The sequence below is a fragment of the Marmota marmota genome, unplaced genomic scaffold (assembly GCF_001458135.2).
Source record: "Marmota marmota marmota unplaced genomic scaffold, marMar, whole genome shotgun sequence".
Lineage (NCBI taxonomy): Eukaryota > Metazoa > Chordata > Mammalia > Rodentia > Sciuridae > Marmota > Marmota marmota.
The window spans coordinates 12689865-12707169 of record NW_026000205.1 but is presented as its reverse complement, the minus strand read 5'-3'; the positions used below and the strand labels follow the sequence as shown (position 1 = coordinate 12707169).

Here is a 17305-nt window from a genome sequence, read left to right as displayed (position 1 = left end):
GAAAGTAACTCCAGGACGAGACCGGAGCGACCCGCGCAGCGAGTATAGGCGGCGAGGCTGCGCCGGGCGCCCGAAACCGGCGGCTGCGGGGGGCGGGGGCTGCGTCCGAGCCCAATCCGCCGCTCCGGCTCTGAGGTAAGCCCAGCGCGGGAGGCCACCGCCTCAGCGCCGTGCACCCCTGTCCCCAAAGTGGGTGCGATACCGAGAAAGTCTCCCGGGCAGGGTCCGGACGTGGGCGGGGGTAGCTGCTTTGTCCCTCTGCTGGGCGGCTGGGGCTGGCGGCGCGGGGGCGCCCAGCACAAAGGCCTGGCGCGAGGGGGGTTGCCCACGTGGGCTGGTCCTGGCCGCGGGTGGACCCTCCCCACGCGGGCGGGATCCGAGCTTCCTGCCGCACGGTGTGTATGTGTGTGTGCGTGTGCGTGCGCGCGTGTGCGCGCTTGCAGGTCCTCACACTCTGGTCCCAGAGCAGGGCCGAATGCCCTGCAGAACCGGCGACTTTCCGGGGTCAGAAACCGGCTCTTGCAGCTGGGGCTTCGAGGCGCACAGGCCCTAGCTTGGCGCTCAAATCAGAGAAAGAAAAAGTCTCTAACGGGACGGATGTGCGTCCTCTGACGCCCACCCCGGGAGTCCGAAACCAGGCGGGAGGGGTTAGTGCGCTGGTGGTCGTTCCAGGCGCGCGGGGTGTGGGACCCGGCCAGGGCCGCGCTGAGACCCGACCGCTACCTCCAGGTCCTTTCTGCCCACCAGCACCTTCCTGACCTGGACGCGCAGGCTGGGCACACACCCGCAAACATCCCCACACTCCCGCCTCCGTAGCAGCGCCTTTCTGTCTTCCCAAAGACCCCGACTGCAGAAAGATAAAGCTTCAAGTTTTCACTCCATGTCTCAAATGTGCATGAAGGAATTTAACTGCACGAGTGAATAACAGCATTAGTTTCAATTAATTTTTTTTAATCCCAGCAACAATAAACTTTGAGAACAAAAGCGCTTTTACGTCCTTAATTAGGCGAGCTTCCCATCTGTGGTCTCTAAGTGTCTGCCTCTTGATTTAACTTTGTCCCCGCCCCCGCCGCACACCCCTCCCTTCCCAGCCTGGCCCTTTGGGTGCCGAGGCCACCCCGCCCCGCGGCGCCAGGAGCTTTAGCCCAGCCGGCTCCCGTCTCCCCGAAGTTCATACTGGCCGGTTGGGCGGCTGGGCTGGCGAGCACCAGGTGGCCCGCCAGGCTTCCACCCGGTCTACCCACTGGACAATTCTGTAGGCCACTGGCACTAGCGCCCGGGGCCAGCGCCCAGGGCGTGGAGCTGAAGGGAGCTTGCGAGGCGCCTTCTGTTTGCCTTTTATGGTTAAAATAACAGCTTAGCAAAGAAGCGACTTCACGAAGAAGCGATTTAGTGAAATCGTCTCAAGCTGCCGCAGCTCAGCCAGTTTAATCACCCCCAGAGAGCTGAACAACTGCGAGCACAATGGGACACAAAATCATTTTGTGTGTAAATGAGCGTGGCATTCTGCTCACTTCCCTCTGCTCGGGCGGGCGGGGCTCAGCTGCCGGCGGGCGCGGGACCCGGGTCTCCCGCCGCAGCTTGGAGAAGCGGGGCCCATTGCAAACCTGCGGCCCCTCTCGTGCATTGCTGCTGAGCTCCCTGCAACAGGCTGTTCGGCCTTGAGTCTTAGGACAGCGGGGAGAACTGGGACTGAGTCGTGGTTTTGATACTGGTGTTGGTGGAGTGAACTTGTGTCTCTTAACTGCAACCACTTTTATGCTTCTGACCTCAGCAGTGGTCTCGGGAAAAGGGTCGTTGTCCAGCACAGATGCGTTTGTCTGAGGCAGCACTGGAGATTCGGGTCAAGGCGTAACGCCTGGGGCTTCCAATGGTGAGTTTCTCATTTGCCCTGAACATCAGATTGTGTTTTTGATGGGAAAGAGGCTGCGTGAGAACAGGATGGAGCAGTTCAGGTGATGGGTGCTTAGTGTTACCTGTCACTTTTGAGTTGTGTCTTGGTGGTAGGGAGATGTTGTGCAGTCCGCTTGGATAGAATTTCAGTTGGAATTCCTTCCCCTTCAGTTTATCCTCAGCGTGTCCCTTCTGACTCCTCCCCCAGCAGAGCCTCCTAGGGCAAGATAATTCATTCCTGAGGTCTGTTTTGGTTTCTCAGAACTTCCTTGAGATAAGTGACCTGGTTTTCTTTTTTAAGCTTTCAGGAACTCAGGAATGCCAAAAGTAGCAGATGGGGCAGCCAGCTCCCCAGTGAGGGTATAACCCTCTACCCCCACCCCAAACAGTTTCATGTCAGGGAATTTGCCAGGGCACTCAGGGCAGAACTAATCACAGGAGAGCAACCTTACTTAAATTTGCAGAATGTGATTCTCATTGGACCTTGGTCCATGTTTTAAAATTCAGTGTTGAGTTTCAAGGCACACATTTAGAAGCCAGAGTTTAACAGGGAAAAACAGCCCCTTGGGTCCCCAGGATTTCATTTGGTTTCTCTCTAAGGGTTAAACCTGTGAAAGAGAAGTGCAGGTTAGGTGTGTGGAAGCTGTGTGTGTGTGTGTGTGTGTGTGTGTATGTATTTTGTGTGTGTGTCTGTTCACCATGCAAAGCTCCCTTCTCCCCCTTTGAGACAGCCCCAAGTCGGTGGAAGGAGCTGCAGAAACCTGCCCTTCTCCACCTCTCCTGCTTGGAGCCTGCAAAGAGCCCTGGGGGTGGCTTCTTGGGACTGAGGGACAATCTTATTTCAGGTGGCTATGGCACAGAGAAAAGTGGCTTAGTAGCTCTGGGGAGGAGGCAGAAAAAGGGTCCATTTGCTGATTGCTGTCTGGCCAGTTCTCTAATGCCTCAGGGGCATGTGATCCTGAGGGGGTCTGGAATACATTAGGCATAGACAACACCATAGTGGGGGGCTGCTGAGAAACTGGGAGGTGCAGATTAGCAAACAAAGACAGGTTTTCTCTGCTATTGGGAGCCATAGGGGAGAGGTGGCTTCCCAAGCCACTTTCCCTTATCCCTGTATCCTGGCTTCTGTTAAAAGAGGCTTCCCTGGGTCCAGCCAGTTGCAAACTGCATCTTAACACAGTGGAGAGAGCTCCTGGGCTCTCTGGCCCATGGAGGGTGGGGGATCCTTCCTGTGCTGCCGTCCACAAGGTTCGCTGCGGATGCAAGAGGAGACACGCTTGGTAACATGGCTCTAAACCAAAATACCAGGAAAATCAGATTTGTTCTGAAACATTTTGGGGCAATAATGGTGAGCATATGTTTCAGTACTGTCATTAGCTGAATTAGCAGACATGGAGCTGCCCAGAAAACACATGTGTGAGTGTGTGTGAGTGTGTGAGTGTGTGTGTGTGTGTGTGTGTAATCTGCTATGCCCAGGAGGCCTGCTTATGGGTGTGAAGAGAGGATAGTGGCAGGTGGAATATGGGGGGCCGCCTGGCATGTGTGGGGTCCCAGAGAGCATGCAGAAAGGATGACACTAAGCATCTCTGACTCCAGGGGAAATTGGGTGCCCATGACTCTGGTTTTGTCGCCGCTTCCCACAGATACTCTGGGCAGCCATGGAAGCCTAGATGCCTCACCGGAAGGAGCGGCCGAGTGGGTCCTCGCTTCACGCACACGGCAGTACCGGCACCGCGGTGAGCCTGTAGGGTAGGCTGGGTCCATTCTGGTGGTCCTCTCTTTGCCTTTTTCCAGGATGCCTGCTCACTGACTGCCCTTCCCTGGGGCCCTGGCACTCCAGAGATGGCTGTTGACTGGCTGTACAATTATGTATTTTTTGAAACAAAAATGCTCTTAATTTGATGTGAAATTTACTACATGTATAAAACTCAACGCCTTAGGTGCTGAGGAAGTCACTAATTTAGAGGTGTCTCGTTACTGAGACAAACTTGCAAAAACCCCTGAATCCCAATTCACAAATTGGTGATTCGTTTGTCAAGGGATATTTCACATCTAACACATAAGCCCGCGACCTTTAATTAGAATTTTGCAGTTTGTTTTATGCCCCTGGAGGCTGACACCTTGAAAATTTTTTTTTCTTGATTTCTTATTGCTAATAAGCATCTTTCTTTTTCCCTCTGGTACTTTGAAGAAAATGATGCAAATACACTTAATTACAGTGGTGGCCGTAATTTGTCAGCGGAATATGTGATCAGGCACAAGCTGAAGTGATCTGATTAGATCTGTGATCACACTTGCAATAAAGGGAGTACATGGCTGTGTCATTTAGAAACTCTTGGTTTTCACCTTATTTCTTTCTCTAGGAGGGAGGAAATATGTCCCGGCTGTCTCTCACCCGGTCGCCTGTGTCTCCCCTGGCTGCCCAGGGGATCCCACTGCCAGCTCAGCTTACCAAGTCCAACGCACCTGTGCACATCGATGTGGGCGGCCATATGTACACCAGCAGCCTGGCCACACTGACCAAGTACCCTGACTCCAGGTAAGAGAGAACCCCTCAAAATGCCAGGCATGTAGTGATAAGAGGTGGCAAAGCCCTGTCTCCCCTGCTGGCCCCCTACAGGGCTCTTCAGGGTGCACTGCCTCATGCAGACACAGGGAGGAGGGTTCGGAAGACATAGTCTGCTTGTCGAAGACTGCTTTGAACTGGAGTTTGTGACCCTGTACTGGTGGCATTGGTTGTGTGAGGTTGCCTGACCTACTAACAGAGGCTTGACTTATTCAGAGCCTGCCTTAGCCAAGCCTTGCCAACAACTGGCTGGGGAGTCTTATGCACCTTCAGGATCCTCTTGAGTGGGACTGAGGTTTCCCTTATTTGTGAGCAAGGGATACTAAGTGTATCTTGGGGTCCTGTGTGCGTGGAGGTATTTGATCCGATTTCTCATTTTGGCCTTTGGGAAAGTGCATAAGGAGGAAGACCTGCAGCCACGTTGGACCCTGAGGGCTAGCTAGCTAGCATCAGGCTTCCCCTGGAGCTGGATGTCACAGTGACTGACTAGGAATTCTAGGACATTCAGGAATATTTGAGGCATGATCATGGACCTCACAGCCCCATGGTGGATAAAGTGTCTGTGACCAGGCCTCTGGGGGGGGCTTGCAGGCTCCTCCCATACTGCTTTGTCACAGCCTTCTACGCTGCTGACGCTCGGGTTGTCCTGACTCTACCTAAGGGAGGCACAGGGTATCTCTGACTCCCCTGCTCTTGCCTCTTGGGTGTTTCCCTCCCTGGGTGGACCTGGTTTCCCCATTGGCACAGCAGCCGGACCCACCAGAGGTGGGCTGCATCTCTGTGAACATCCCCTGGAGGTGACATGTCATGCTGCTTGCTGTTTGCTCCTGGAACAGTGGCAGCCACAGTTCTCTGGGGCTGCCGAGGGCTGAGCAGTGGGAGGGCCACGGCTTCGGGGCATCACCCTGATTTTATACATTTAAAATAAGAAGAAGAGTTAATTAATTCCCTAGATATCGAGGGATCATCTCTGGGGAGCTTGGGTGTCAGGCTGCCTCATCACGGGTGTGGTTGCTTAGAGCAGGGAGGATTACAGGGTGTGGAGTGGCTGCTTTGGGAGCTTATTGAGGGCCAGGCGGAATAGCCCCTTAAGGAGGGCAGAAATGCCCCCTTGAGGGAACACTGGAGATGAATGCTGTGTCCAGTTCAGAATTTGGGGAGTATGGGGAACAGATGGTGGTTGGGGCTTCATGCCCTCAGTCTGGCAGAGACTAGGCATGGACTTGGGGCTTTGGGAGACCAGCAGCCATGAGGCCAGGTCAGTGGCATAGGCCTACGTGCTGACTTGCAGAGCCCTGTCTTGGGTAGGAGATGGATTCTGCTTATTTAATTTGAGTTTTGCCTTCTGCGGCATTCCCGAGTTGTATGAAATAGATCATTCCTTAATCGGCTGACGATGTTTGTGAGTGAAATTCATAAAATCTTTGCCTATAACCCTCTTGGAAGAGTGTTTCCAGAAGTCAGACGTTTGCCTTTCTGGAGCAGTCATAGTCCAGGCCTTGGGGGAAGGTCTCCCCACTGCTGCCTGGGAACAGGGAGGGCAGGGGTGGCCTTCCCTTCCCAGATGCACAGTGTGGTTCATCCTTCCTCTCTGACTGGGGAGCTGAGGCTCCTGTGGCCCCATGATCTGGCATATGCGACTCTTGATTGGCAGGATGTGCCCAGAGGGGGTAGCAGTCAGCGTTCTTTCCCAGGACTGGGGTCAAGATGAGTGTGTTGTTCTGCCTGGATGGCTTCTGGTTTGAAGTAGAGCTGATCCCCAGGACTGAAGCTTTGGCCTAGAGGCCAGGGGCTTTTGAGACCTGCAGGATAGCCAGGGAACTGGCGTGAGGCCTCTGTCTGGCGAGGATATGTGTACCAGCTCTGTAAATTTAATTTTACAACTTAAAACTTGTTTTTCAACAATTTTGGAATGAAGATCTATCTCTTCCCCAGTATCATTGATGGTCACTTGCACATGGAGAATTAGGAGAGCTAATTCTTAATGGGAGTTTCTGGATATCAGAAATGTCATGCCCTGGGCAGAGCTGTGAGAGCCAGGGGTCCCTGTGCCCACAGCACTGTGCTCAGGATTCTGGTTCTGATGGGTCAGGGTGGCCTGGGTGTCGGAGGACCTGGTGCTGGGTGTCTCCCCTGGTCCTCCCAGGAGCAGTCATTTGTCCTTACCCAGAGACACAGCTGCCTGGGGCGGGGTAGACTTCCTAGGTCTGCTTCTCCCCTGTGTCCTGCCTGCTGGATGTCACTTGTCTGCTGGTGTCCATCTGACTGTGGAGAACTACAAATGGAGTTGGCCAGGAGCTTTGGGACAAATAAAACCTTGGGCTGAAACATCCAGGAACTTGGAGCCAAAGCTTTTTAAAAAAGGGAATAAAAAAGCAAATGAAGATAGTATGATGCTTCCCTCTGTGCACTAGGGGCGGGGGGTGGGACAGTCTTCTTTTCTGCCCCAGAGGGTCCCAGCTGCCGCAGTGTGAACTTACCAGCTTTCTCCATGGAGGGCTTCACAAGTTGGCTCCCACACCCTGCAGCCTCCCTCAGGGTGGCCTGAGGCTGGTTTCCATAGGGACACATGGAGCCACCAACAGAACCAGGAGGTCATGGTGGGAGCTCACTCTTAAGACCCTGCAAGTGGCAGAGGGTTCTTTCATGGTGATGGTCCTGACCCTCCCTCAGCCTGCATGCATCCTTGGTAGGCTCGGATGCCCAGGGCATGAAAGGTCTTTGTGCTATGAGATGCACTGCTGCCAGTTGGTCCCGGAATAGATGCTGAAGTGTGGAAAGATCTAGAACCAACCAGCCCTCAAATAAGGCAGGTTGAGAACTTCCCAGCCTTGGATCAATACACCAACATAGAACCTAGCCAGCCCCGGAACGTGGGTGGATTAGGAGTCCTCTAGACCAACAGGACGATCTACAGTCTCAGCCAGCCCTGATGTCAGAGGGATTTGGATCTCAGCCAGGCCCAGCACATTGCTTGCTGTATCCAGCAGCTGAGCCAGCCGCGAGGGTGTGGAACATTCCCAGGGAGACCGAGGCTTTGGATTCGTTGACTCACCTGTAGATGTGGCTCTTACCTCTTCCTGCTCATGCCTTTTTTTTTTTTTAATTTTTTATTGTGGGTTGTTCAAAACATTACAAATTTCTTGGCATATCATATTTGACACTTTGATTCAAGTGGGTTATGAACTCCCACCTTCACCCCATACACAGATTGCAGAATCACATCAGTTACACATCCATTGATTTACAAATTGCCATCCTAGTGTCTGTTGTGCTCCGCTGCCTTTCCCATCCTCCACCCTCCCCCCTCCCCTCCTTCTCTCTCTCTCTCTCTCCCTCCTCCCTCTCCTCCTCNNGATGTAGCAGTGTCCCTGTAGCATGCTCTTTTTAGGTCTTTAGGGAATAGACCAAGAAGGGGAATGGCTGGGTCAAATGGTGGCTCCATTCCCAGCTTTCCAAGAAATCTCCATACTGCTTTCCAAATTGGCTGCACCAATCTGCTGCTCATGCCTTTTGTGGACCTTCAGCTGTCTGCAGACCACTGCCCATGTACCTGGCAGCCTGGCTGAGTCACATGTCTCCAGGGATACTAGTGGCCCTCAACTCTGACAACTCAATGTCCAAGCTCCAGGCCACTGGGCACTTTGAATGCTGCAATGAGTCGTGAAACTCACAAGGTTTTCCAGCATGGGCTGTGTCCCCCCAGGACCACTGTCACAGGTTTTGGGCTCGGTAGCCTTTGCAGCCCTGAGAAGAGTAATATCTGGGTGGCTGAAGCTCTGGTTCCACAGGCTCAGCCCTCCATAGCCCTCTCTGTGGCCTCTGACCCACTCACACCCATCCACGAGGTGGTCTTGCTCCTTTATGCTTCCCCACCGGGGCAGAGGCTGACCATAATACCTACAATGAGAGCAGGAAACTGCATAGCTATCCTGTAAGTGGATGGAACCTCTTGGCTGACACCAGGCCACTACAGCATATGGTGGTATGGATGGGAGCCCCTGAGAGGTGCTTGGGGGCTCTAAGCTGCTCAGCTTTTGCCTAGCTAGTATTCCTGGCAGTGTTAGGCAGGGCCTTGGGAGAGGTTGTGAATGGACAGCGAAGTGGGCTGTTGTGGGGACAGAGGAGCATCCCCGGAGAAGTGTAGGCTGGCGCAGGTCCCAGCTCTACAAGTGAGGCTGGTAGTCGCAGGTTGAGCCACCCTTCTCCAGACTTGCAGACAAGCTGATGCTGCGGCAGAATCTAGAGGGGCCTGACTACGTGGTCTCTTGCGGGGAGATGCTGCTAGCCTCCCTCCTCTTCCTGAGTCAAGTTCTTGGCTGCCCCAATCATCCTTGGGCTCCCGAGTTTCCATAGCTTAGCCTGGGGTCTGCTGGGTAGTCAGCCAAAACAGAATCTGTTGCCCTGGGCACTGGGGAGGCACCAGCTCTAGCTCTGAGACTGGTTCTTCCTCCCTGGAATGGACAGGGACAGTCATCAGGGGTTCCCCAAAGCCTGTTACATGTCCTGTTTGTTAGAGCCACCACTCTTACAAGGACAGGGTGCCAGCACCTGGTGGTTCTCACCCCTGCCAGGTGTGCACACGCTCTGGCATATATGAATGCCCATGCTGTGTCATGGACACATGCTTACATGCTATGGTATGTGGGGGGCTAGGGTACACATGCACACAGGCTGTCCCTTCCACCTGCTTCTGTTTCCTCCGTGGCTTCCTAAGCAAGAAGCTATGGGGCATTTGTGATTTTGTGTTTCAGAGTGACTTGGGTTGGTTGGTGTATGTCTTGGCCTGTGTGTTGGGTCAGCCTGAGATTTGTGTGTTGCAAGGGGAGCGGCTGTGTGACCTCATGCCTGTTGCCTGAGTGTGCTGTGTCTGATGCTCATTGACCTGGGTTGGGTGAGGAGGGTATGGATCCCTAGTGACTGTGTTGGCTGGCTTCCATGTGTTCACCGGGTTTGTGGCTGTTGGCTGGGGTATCAGGTGGTCAGTGTGCATTCTCTGGGTGGGTCTGTCTGGCAAGGATTTGTGTACCATCTCTGTGACCACCTGATTGGTGTGTCTTGCTGTAGTTTTCCAAGCCTGTACCATGTGTCAGCGGGCTAATGTGTACAGATGGGTGTTTCCTTCTCGGGCTGTGGCTTATGGAAGCTCATGGGTAGGGCTTATGGAAACTTGTGGCATGTTTCTGTAGCTGCCCCATTGTCCTGTATGATGGTGATCTGGATGCCCCAGGTATGTGTAGATAGCTGTCAGGCCTGGCATGGCCCCATATGGTCCCTCACCCCTCCCAACAGGGTGGGCCCTGAGGAGTGGGGGCAGGGTAGGGGGATTCAGCCCCTTCCTTCCCACATCCCGCTTCATCTATTGCTTCCAGAATAAGCCGCCTCTTCAATGGCACTGAACCCATTGTTCTGGACAGTTTGAAGCAACATTATTTCATCGACCGGGATGGGGAGATTTTCCGATATGTCCTGAGCTTCCTGAGGACATCAAAACTGCTGCTCCCGGATGACTTCAAGGTAAGTCCACAGCCAGTGGTTCCCCTTGTGTGGCCTGTGCTGTGGCATTACACAGGGGACGCTGTGACTTAATAAATGGACTCCATGGTTGTCATGACAACCATAAAAAGTTAAACGATGAAGCCAAGGGCTAAATCAGTTTTTCTAAACTAATTTTGTTTTCTCACATTTTTAGCTTATTTATCGGGGTGTAACAACAATTAAGCTGTGGCACTTACCCCAGTTTAATGTTTGTTGCATTTAAGGGCTGCTACGTGCAGAGTTACAGGAGTTAGAGGTTCATAAATCTGTACCTTGTTGGCAGTTCCCAGAGGGAAAACCCTGATGATCCAAACAGATAACTGTTGCCACCAAGTCTCAGGATGAACCTGTCCAGGTTCACCGTATCCTCCCTGAGCCCTTCCAAAGCACCAGGAATCATGGGAGGAAGGAAACTCAGACCTGATCCACCCCAGCTCATGTTAGCAAAAATCCTTCCTTCCTTTATCTACCCAGAGAACCATTAGCCTTGGGTCTCTTTTGTCCTTTACCCATTTCAGTTACTGAATGCCAGTGACTGAACTTGAACTGAAAATATGGTGACACATAAGGAATCCACAAGCCCTAACCATGAGCTTCCAGTCTAGTGGAAAGATAGACATTGAACTTGAATCTCATGGAGCAAAATGCCTCAGAGAACAGTATTGTGCAAGCAAATGGGGAACCTGACCCAGGTGGGTTTCATGGGTGGTGAAGGAGGAACCAGGTAGCCAGATGTGAGGGCCTTGGTGAGGGGCTGGAAGAAGCAAAGGGCTTGATACATTCCAGCAGTGGAGACAGGGGTCAAGCTTGGGGCCTTGTGAACTGGGAAAGGAAAGGCAGGAAGGGCTGTCTGATGGCAGGATCTTGGTGAGTGGCTTAGCATTTGGCACTTCCCCTGCATACAGTGGAGGGGTTGTGAGTAGGAAAAGGGCAAGCAGTTCACCAGCTTGAAAGATCACACTGGTAAAGTGCAGGGAGGGACTGGGGTGGGAACAGGAGGCCACTTATGGATGAGGCCACTTCCCCAGAGAGATTTGCTGAAGGCCTGGGACCAGGGTAGAGGTAGGATAAGGTAGAGCAAGGGGAAGACTTACATGTAGGAAAAGGTTGCAAATAGACCTGGGGCTGCGTTGGCTTAGCGCTGAGCCCCTCCAACACTGTGCCGGGTGCCTCCCAGCTTGTGGCTCGAGTTCTGAGTTGATGAGTACAAACTCAAGCATTGAACAGGTTGAGGACTGAGCTGGTAGAGGGTCAACTGGAGACATTTCGGGCTATGAGGAAAGGTGAGGTCCTTTGACCTATGGATGTCACATTAAACTCCAAGAGAGCAGAGGCCCAGGATGGAGCCCTGAGGAGTCTTGGTGAAGAGGCCGGAAGGGTCCCTAACCCATGGCAGGCTCAAAGGAAGGGTTAAGACTTGGGATTCCCTTGGGGCAGTTCCAAAGGCCAGGGGATGGGCTTCCTTGCCTTTCCCCCAGGGGTCCTCAAGCTTGCCGGTCTCCTGTACCCTGAACCCCACGAGTAGTGTGAATCATGGGCCCAGGCCACTCGGGGCTGGGGTTGATACGGGTGCACAGGGACAATATCAGAGAAGTAATTTGTGTGAGTCCGCCCAGCTGGGGAGCAAGTGGCCTGGTGGGGGCTGGGCTTCACCTTTCCAGCCACCTCATGGGAGGAAGGAAACTGCTTGGGCAGGGTCAGAGCCAGGCACTTGTTAGACTTTTCCTCCTTTAATTCTCACTTGCCTTCTCTTAGCTGGGTGTTTATACCCATTTTTAATGATGGGGAAACTGAAGCTCAGAGAAGGTCAATAACTGAGACTGATAGGTCTTGGGGCTGCAGGCGATGAAGCTGAAAATCCAACCCATACAGGTCTTCCTGGAAATGACCTTTTGACCTCCCCACTGGAATGTGGTTTCCTCCAGAGTGGGTGAGGGAGGGGTACCCTGTGTCTAGCCTGATGTCTTCTCGGGATGGGATTCTAAGAAGGCAGCAGGTCCTCAGGCAAAGACATAGGCTCCTACTCCTGAGTGTGAGCCTAGTCTCCAGGTCTTTTCACGAGGCTTCTCTGCCCCAGGGGGATGAAGTTGCCCACTGCTAAGGCCAGAAGTTGGGGGGGTGGGTGGTGTCTGGCACAGGTGCCCACTAGAGTCCCTGTGCCTGTGCAGAGCATCTGACCCTCATTTGCCCTTCTGTACAATAAGGACGACCATCCCAATCCACACTGAGCTATTGGGGCACAGTTCCTGCAGAGCTGTAAGAGGAAGACCCCTGGGTTTGGAAAGGACTGCCCGCCTCCCCCCACCCTGTGTGCACCGGTCCGACCCCTGTGCGCATGTCCACAGGACTTCAGCCTGCTGTATGAAGAGGCCCGGTACTACCAGCTGCAGCCCATGGTGCGTGAGCTGGAGCGCTGGCAGCAGGAGCAGGAGCAGCGTCGCCGCAGCCGGGCCTGCGACTGCCTGGTGGTGCGCGTCACGCCCGACCTGGGGGAGCGCATCGCGCTCAGCGGAGAGAAGGCGCTCATCGAAGAGGTCTTCCCGGAGACTGGGGACGTCATGTGCAACTCGGTCAACGCCGGCTGGAACCAGGACCCCACTCATGTCATCCGCTTCCCGCTCAACGGCTACTGCCGGCTCAACTCCGTGCAGGTGAGGGCTGCGGTCCCCCATCCCACCTCCCGCTGCCTCCTGAAGCCCTGGGGCGGCAGAGCGAGACCGAGGAGGGGCGGTCCCTGAAATGGCGAAGCCCTCTGTGCCATCTTACAGAAAAGGCAACAATGTGTCGATGCATAATTTATAACCCGCTCATAATTAAATGATGGCGCCTGGGGGATGGACTTAAAAAAAAATTGATCTCTACTTTTTTTTCCCCCCCAAAAGGATGTTCTCTAAAAATGGCCCAGAGTATTTTCAACCAAGTGTGCAGTCATTTGACACCCAGAGTCTGACTTTGGATTCAAATTAAACCCAAGCACCAGGAGAGGTGGGACAGAGGTGGAGTCCCTTCCTCATCCTGCTGACCTGGGGACCACACTGGCACCCAGCAGCTGCCCAGAGCATTTCTGGACTGGCTTTTCCCAGATGGGTGTAAGGATTGAGAAACCCCAATGGAGTGGGGGGGGGGGTTCTGTTTTCTGGTTCCAAGGGCAGACTTGCATTTTGGGGTGAGGGCAGAATAGACTCTGGGAAAAGATCCTCCCAGGCACACATTCTGCAAGTTGCCATCAGAACTTGATAGTTACAGGACACAGATGTCAGTGACGAAAACCCACCCTCACAGAGGCAGAAACCCACGTGAACATGGAGGCCTGCAGAGACTCACACACCGAGAGGACTGCCCTCTCTTTCTTTCCACCCAGAGCTCCTTTGAGCTGATGAGCCCCCAGGCCTCAAACCATCTGGGACTCACAGCTTCAGGAAGCAGGTGGCTGCCCAGAGGCTGGGGGCAGGGGCTGTCCATTATTGGGGCAGGAGAGGGTGCCTGGGGCCATGTGCGTGTGAGGAAAGGGGCAGATTACACCCAAGAGAAGGGAAGGGTCCAAAAGGATCTTTTTTCTTCTCTAAAGCAAGGCTATACACCTCAGAGAGTGGCAGAGAGCCTGGGTAGAGCAGCCCACCCAGGTGGGATCACACAGGGGTTCCCTGGGTCCAGCTGTGTCTGTCCCTACTGTTGTGGCACCCAGCTGATAGTACAGTTGGGACCTTTGTCGGGGAGTAAGACAGATCTTAGCAGGAGAAGGTAGCTTGCTCTGGCAGATACCTGACTGCCCGCCAGGCCAGGCGAACTCTTGTAGCTGGGTACTACTGACTCCTATTTCTTCCCTGATAGGTCCTGGAGAGGCTGTTCCAGAGGGGCTTCAGCGTGGCTGCGTCCTGCGGGGGTGGTGTGGACTCTTCCCAGTTCAGCGAGTATGTGCTTTGCCGGGAGGAGCGGCGACCGCAGCCCACCCCGACTGCCGTCCGGATAAAGCAGGAGCCCCTGGACTAGGCGCTGCCTCAGTGCTCATCTGAGGCCTCTCAACCCTGGGTCACCCCCAGAGACCTGGAAACAGTTCTGGGGGGTCCTGCCTTTGTGTGCTTAGCAGTGGGCATGAGACTGAGGGTGGGGCTGGAGGGCTTCCGCCCAGGGAGCACCTGGGCCCCAGGTGTCATGGCAACAGAAATGTGGGATGCTGGAGGCGTGTCCACTGAAGGAGTGTTGGTGTGACCCAGAGATGCTGTGGCTGGAACTCCAGTGCCCACTCTCCGAGCCCCTGGGCTCCCCAGCCCGGTACAGTGTCCTCTGAGGCTCAGGGACCTGCCGAGGCAGGGTTAGCAGAGGCATCCCCAGCCACTCCGGAGCAGCCGATCATCCTTCTCCACTCACGGCAGACTCTCACAGGTCTCCTGGCTTCAGAGATGGCTTATTTTTCTACGGTATTTAAAAATGGAAGTAACTGTCACTGCACAAGTCAAAGAGGCCGACAAGGACCAAGCCTTCTTTATCTGGTGCTCAGTTCTCAGTTGAACGTGCAGCAAGCCTGCATGGTGGATGAGCTGCAGGGTGCTCAGGCCCAGCTGGGGCTCTGGGGACAGATGCGGCAAGGACAGTGCTACAGAAGCAGAGCCCCCAAGGGGCAGGCTGTTGGGAGGAGGGTTGGGTGGCTCTTGACCTATCTTAGACCCTCTCCTTTGCTGCTGTACTTGGTAGGTCACCTGACCTACTCATGCCCAGGGGCTTCCCATCCCATCTGCATGTACTTACCTGGGTCCCTAGAGAAGTCTCTCACCATCCAGACCAGCCATGGGGCTGCACCTTACCTCAGGAATGGGCCTCATTACAAAGAAGCCCATCTGTCAGCAGCATCCTCTGGGTCCCCAGCTCAGGGAGCCACCCCTAGCTCCAGTTTTTCCACACTAATATGCACACTTGAGTTTTCATTAAACTCGTTATGCTCGCCTGCCTGTGAGACCTGGACACAGGTATATTTAGTGCTCTTGACCCCAGGTTCCAGTGAGGACTGGCCCTGAGAGGGCCCAACCTGCTGCCTCCCATACAGGCCCAAAGATGGACACCCCCGGCCTTGTCACACTTCCCCATGTGCTGGCTCCTCCCAAGGGGAGAAACTGCAGAGAACTGGTGGGTGGGGTGCCCCCGTTGGCACTACCCTGTGTATAATGCCTGTAGACTTGTATATGACTCCTTTAATATTGTAAAGATGCTGATGTACAATTGTCGTGTTTGTGTAAACACATTACGTTCTAGTTCATGCCATAAATGATGCTATCAAGCAAAAGACTGAGGCTCCATCCTGTGCAGAAGCAGCAGCCGGGTTCCCACATTTGATGTTGTGCAGGGAGGTCTGGGGGTGGAATTCCTCCCTCGGGTCCTTTAGTTCAAATCCAGGAATAACCAGCAGCAGTAGCTGGGGGAGGGGCGGGGGCAGGGGCCTGAGCCTGGTGTTATTTATTGCATTTGGGTATTTCTTCGCTGCTTCTGCCTGTCCCCTCTGGGCAATACAGATTCTGAATTCCGATTCACAGCCCCTAACCAGATGGAAACAAGGAAAGGCAGGCAGAAGGTTTCTGGGAGCTTTTGAACCTAGTCTTAAATGTTTCGGATTTTCTCTCTCACTGTCTTTTGGTTGGAGGTGATATTCTCTTTAGAATTCCATACATAAGAAGGTGGCAGGCCATGGCTTAGGCCAGCCAGGGGGACAGAACCATGCAGCTAGCATGAGGACTACAGATTGCCTAAGCAAACTGGATCTGAATAGCCAAGGGGAGGAGCCTGAATATGTACCACCGGCCCCATTTTTCTTCAAAGCCCCTATGTTCTAACCCATGAGGACCTTTTTACATGCCTGATAAAGTCCACCAGACTTGACCTGCCTGGGAGCACAGGAGCAGAGGCCAGCAGCTTCCTGTCTGAATCCCACTGTACAATCTAATTTGCTGGACAAACTTGCTAGGCTTCTCCTCTGCTTAGCAACACGCCTACTGTTGGCACATCTGCATTTTGGCTCACATCTGAGGAGGAGAAAGTGTTGTGTTTATTAGGAAGGAAGTCTTGTGAAAACAGCTCAATTCAGTGTGTGTTCATGGATTTTTCTGGCACAATAGCATGAGTACTGAGGGGTTGAAATTCTTTAACATTCTCAAACATTCTGTGCATTTAAAATAATAAGGGAGAGGAGAGTAACTCTCATATTAAAATGTTACTCTGTATTTCTTTACCAGTTAAGTAAAATCAAAAGGTATGAGTTTATGAAACTTTATTATTTTATATGATGCTAGGAATTGAACCCAAGGCCTCATGCATATCAGGCAAGTACTCTACCACTGATCTGCACCCCCAGCCCATGAAGTATGATTTAACGTCAACTGGGGAGTTTCTGAATTTGTAGGAAAATACTATGTTCCCAGAGTACTGCTATCATTCCAATATGCTTCCTCTCCATAAACAGTAAGTACAAATTATCCATTCCTTTAAGCATTTCTACTCTTCCTGGAATGAATAGATTAAAAGTAGTCTTTTGAAGAAATACCAGCAGTATCAATGTTAACTTCTGCTCTTCCACAAACCTCACTCATGAATTATTCTTGAACGTAAGCAACTGGACAGGACTGTGCCCATGCTGTTTCCCATCAAGCTAATGCCAGCACAGAGAATCAGGCAAAGCCATAGCAGGCAGCTTCTACCACTGTCCCCTCACATGGGCTCAAATATAGGTCACAACACTAATAATATCTTTTTTAAAGTGTGTGTTTTTTTTTTTTTAAACCTACTACTTGACTGTGTTCCTTAGACTAAATAAAGGATATTTTATAAATTACACACAGCTCTAGTGCTTTGTTTTCAGTCTACCAAGGAAGCCACAAGAAGGTATTGTAACTTGGGTGATTACTTGGAACTTGATTGGCCGCTAAACAGGGCCTTGAGTATCTATACTAAGTGCAAATCCCAAAGCTTCCTGTTTGGAGCAACCTGCTGAGGATTGGACCCTTTGCAGCTGCCTGGGCCCTCAACACCTAGCACACACCCTGCCACAGCCCTGGGAGTGAGGGCATTCAGGCAGTGACGTCCTTCACCTCTTCCAGACCCCCAGTCCTGGGCTCCATCTTCCACCATTGCCAACCACTGGGTGTGCTGAGCCTTTTGCACGAGGTTGGTTTCATGCATGTGTATGTGTGAACAGAGCCACTAATGCATTTGGAAAGATGGCAGACAGTGTATATGTGAGAACTGGGGGAAACTGTCCACTAAGCTTCTGTTCAGGAGAAGACTTGAAGTTGACTGAGCCCAGCAGAGTCTGTCCCCTGCCTA

At 53.0% G+C, this 17305-nt stretch overlaps 1 protein-coding gene across 5 annotated transcripts; it reads left to right on the top strand.

Annotated features, from left to right (window-relative positions):
- Kctd15 (potassium channel tetramerization domain containing 15) lies at positions 1-15275 on the top strand. Of its 5 annotated transcripts, none has more exons than XM_015496921.2 (7): positions 1-135; positions 1778-1873; positions 3537-3629; positions 4257-4432; positions 9832-9976; positions 12343-12648; positions 13829-15275. In XM_015496921.2, the coding sequence occupies exons 3-7, from the start codon at positions 3564-3566 to the stop codon at positions 13985-13987; spliced, it is 852 nt and encodes a 283-aa protein (XP_015352407.1). In that variant the 5' UTR covers positions 1-135; positions 1778-1873; positions 3537-3563; the 3' UTR covers positions 13988-15275. The 5 variants fall into 5 exon arrangements, with proteins under 5 accessions (XP_015352407.1, XP_015352406.1, XP_048646922.1 ...); XM_015496920.2 differs by having other exon boundaries at positions 1775-1873; XM_048790965.1 differs by lacking the exon at positions 1-135 and adding an exon at positions 1158-1484.
- The last annotated feature ends 2030 nt before the right edge of the window (positions 15276-17305 follow it).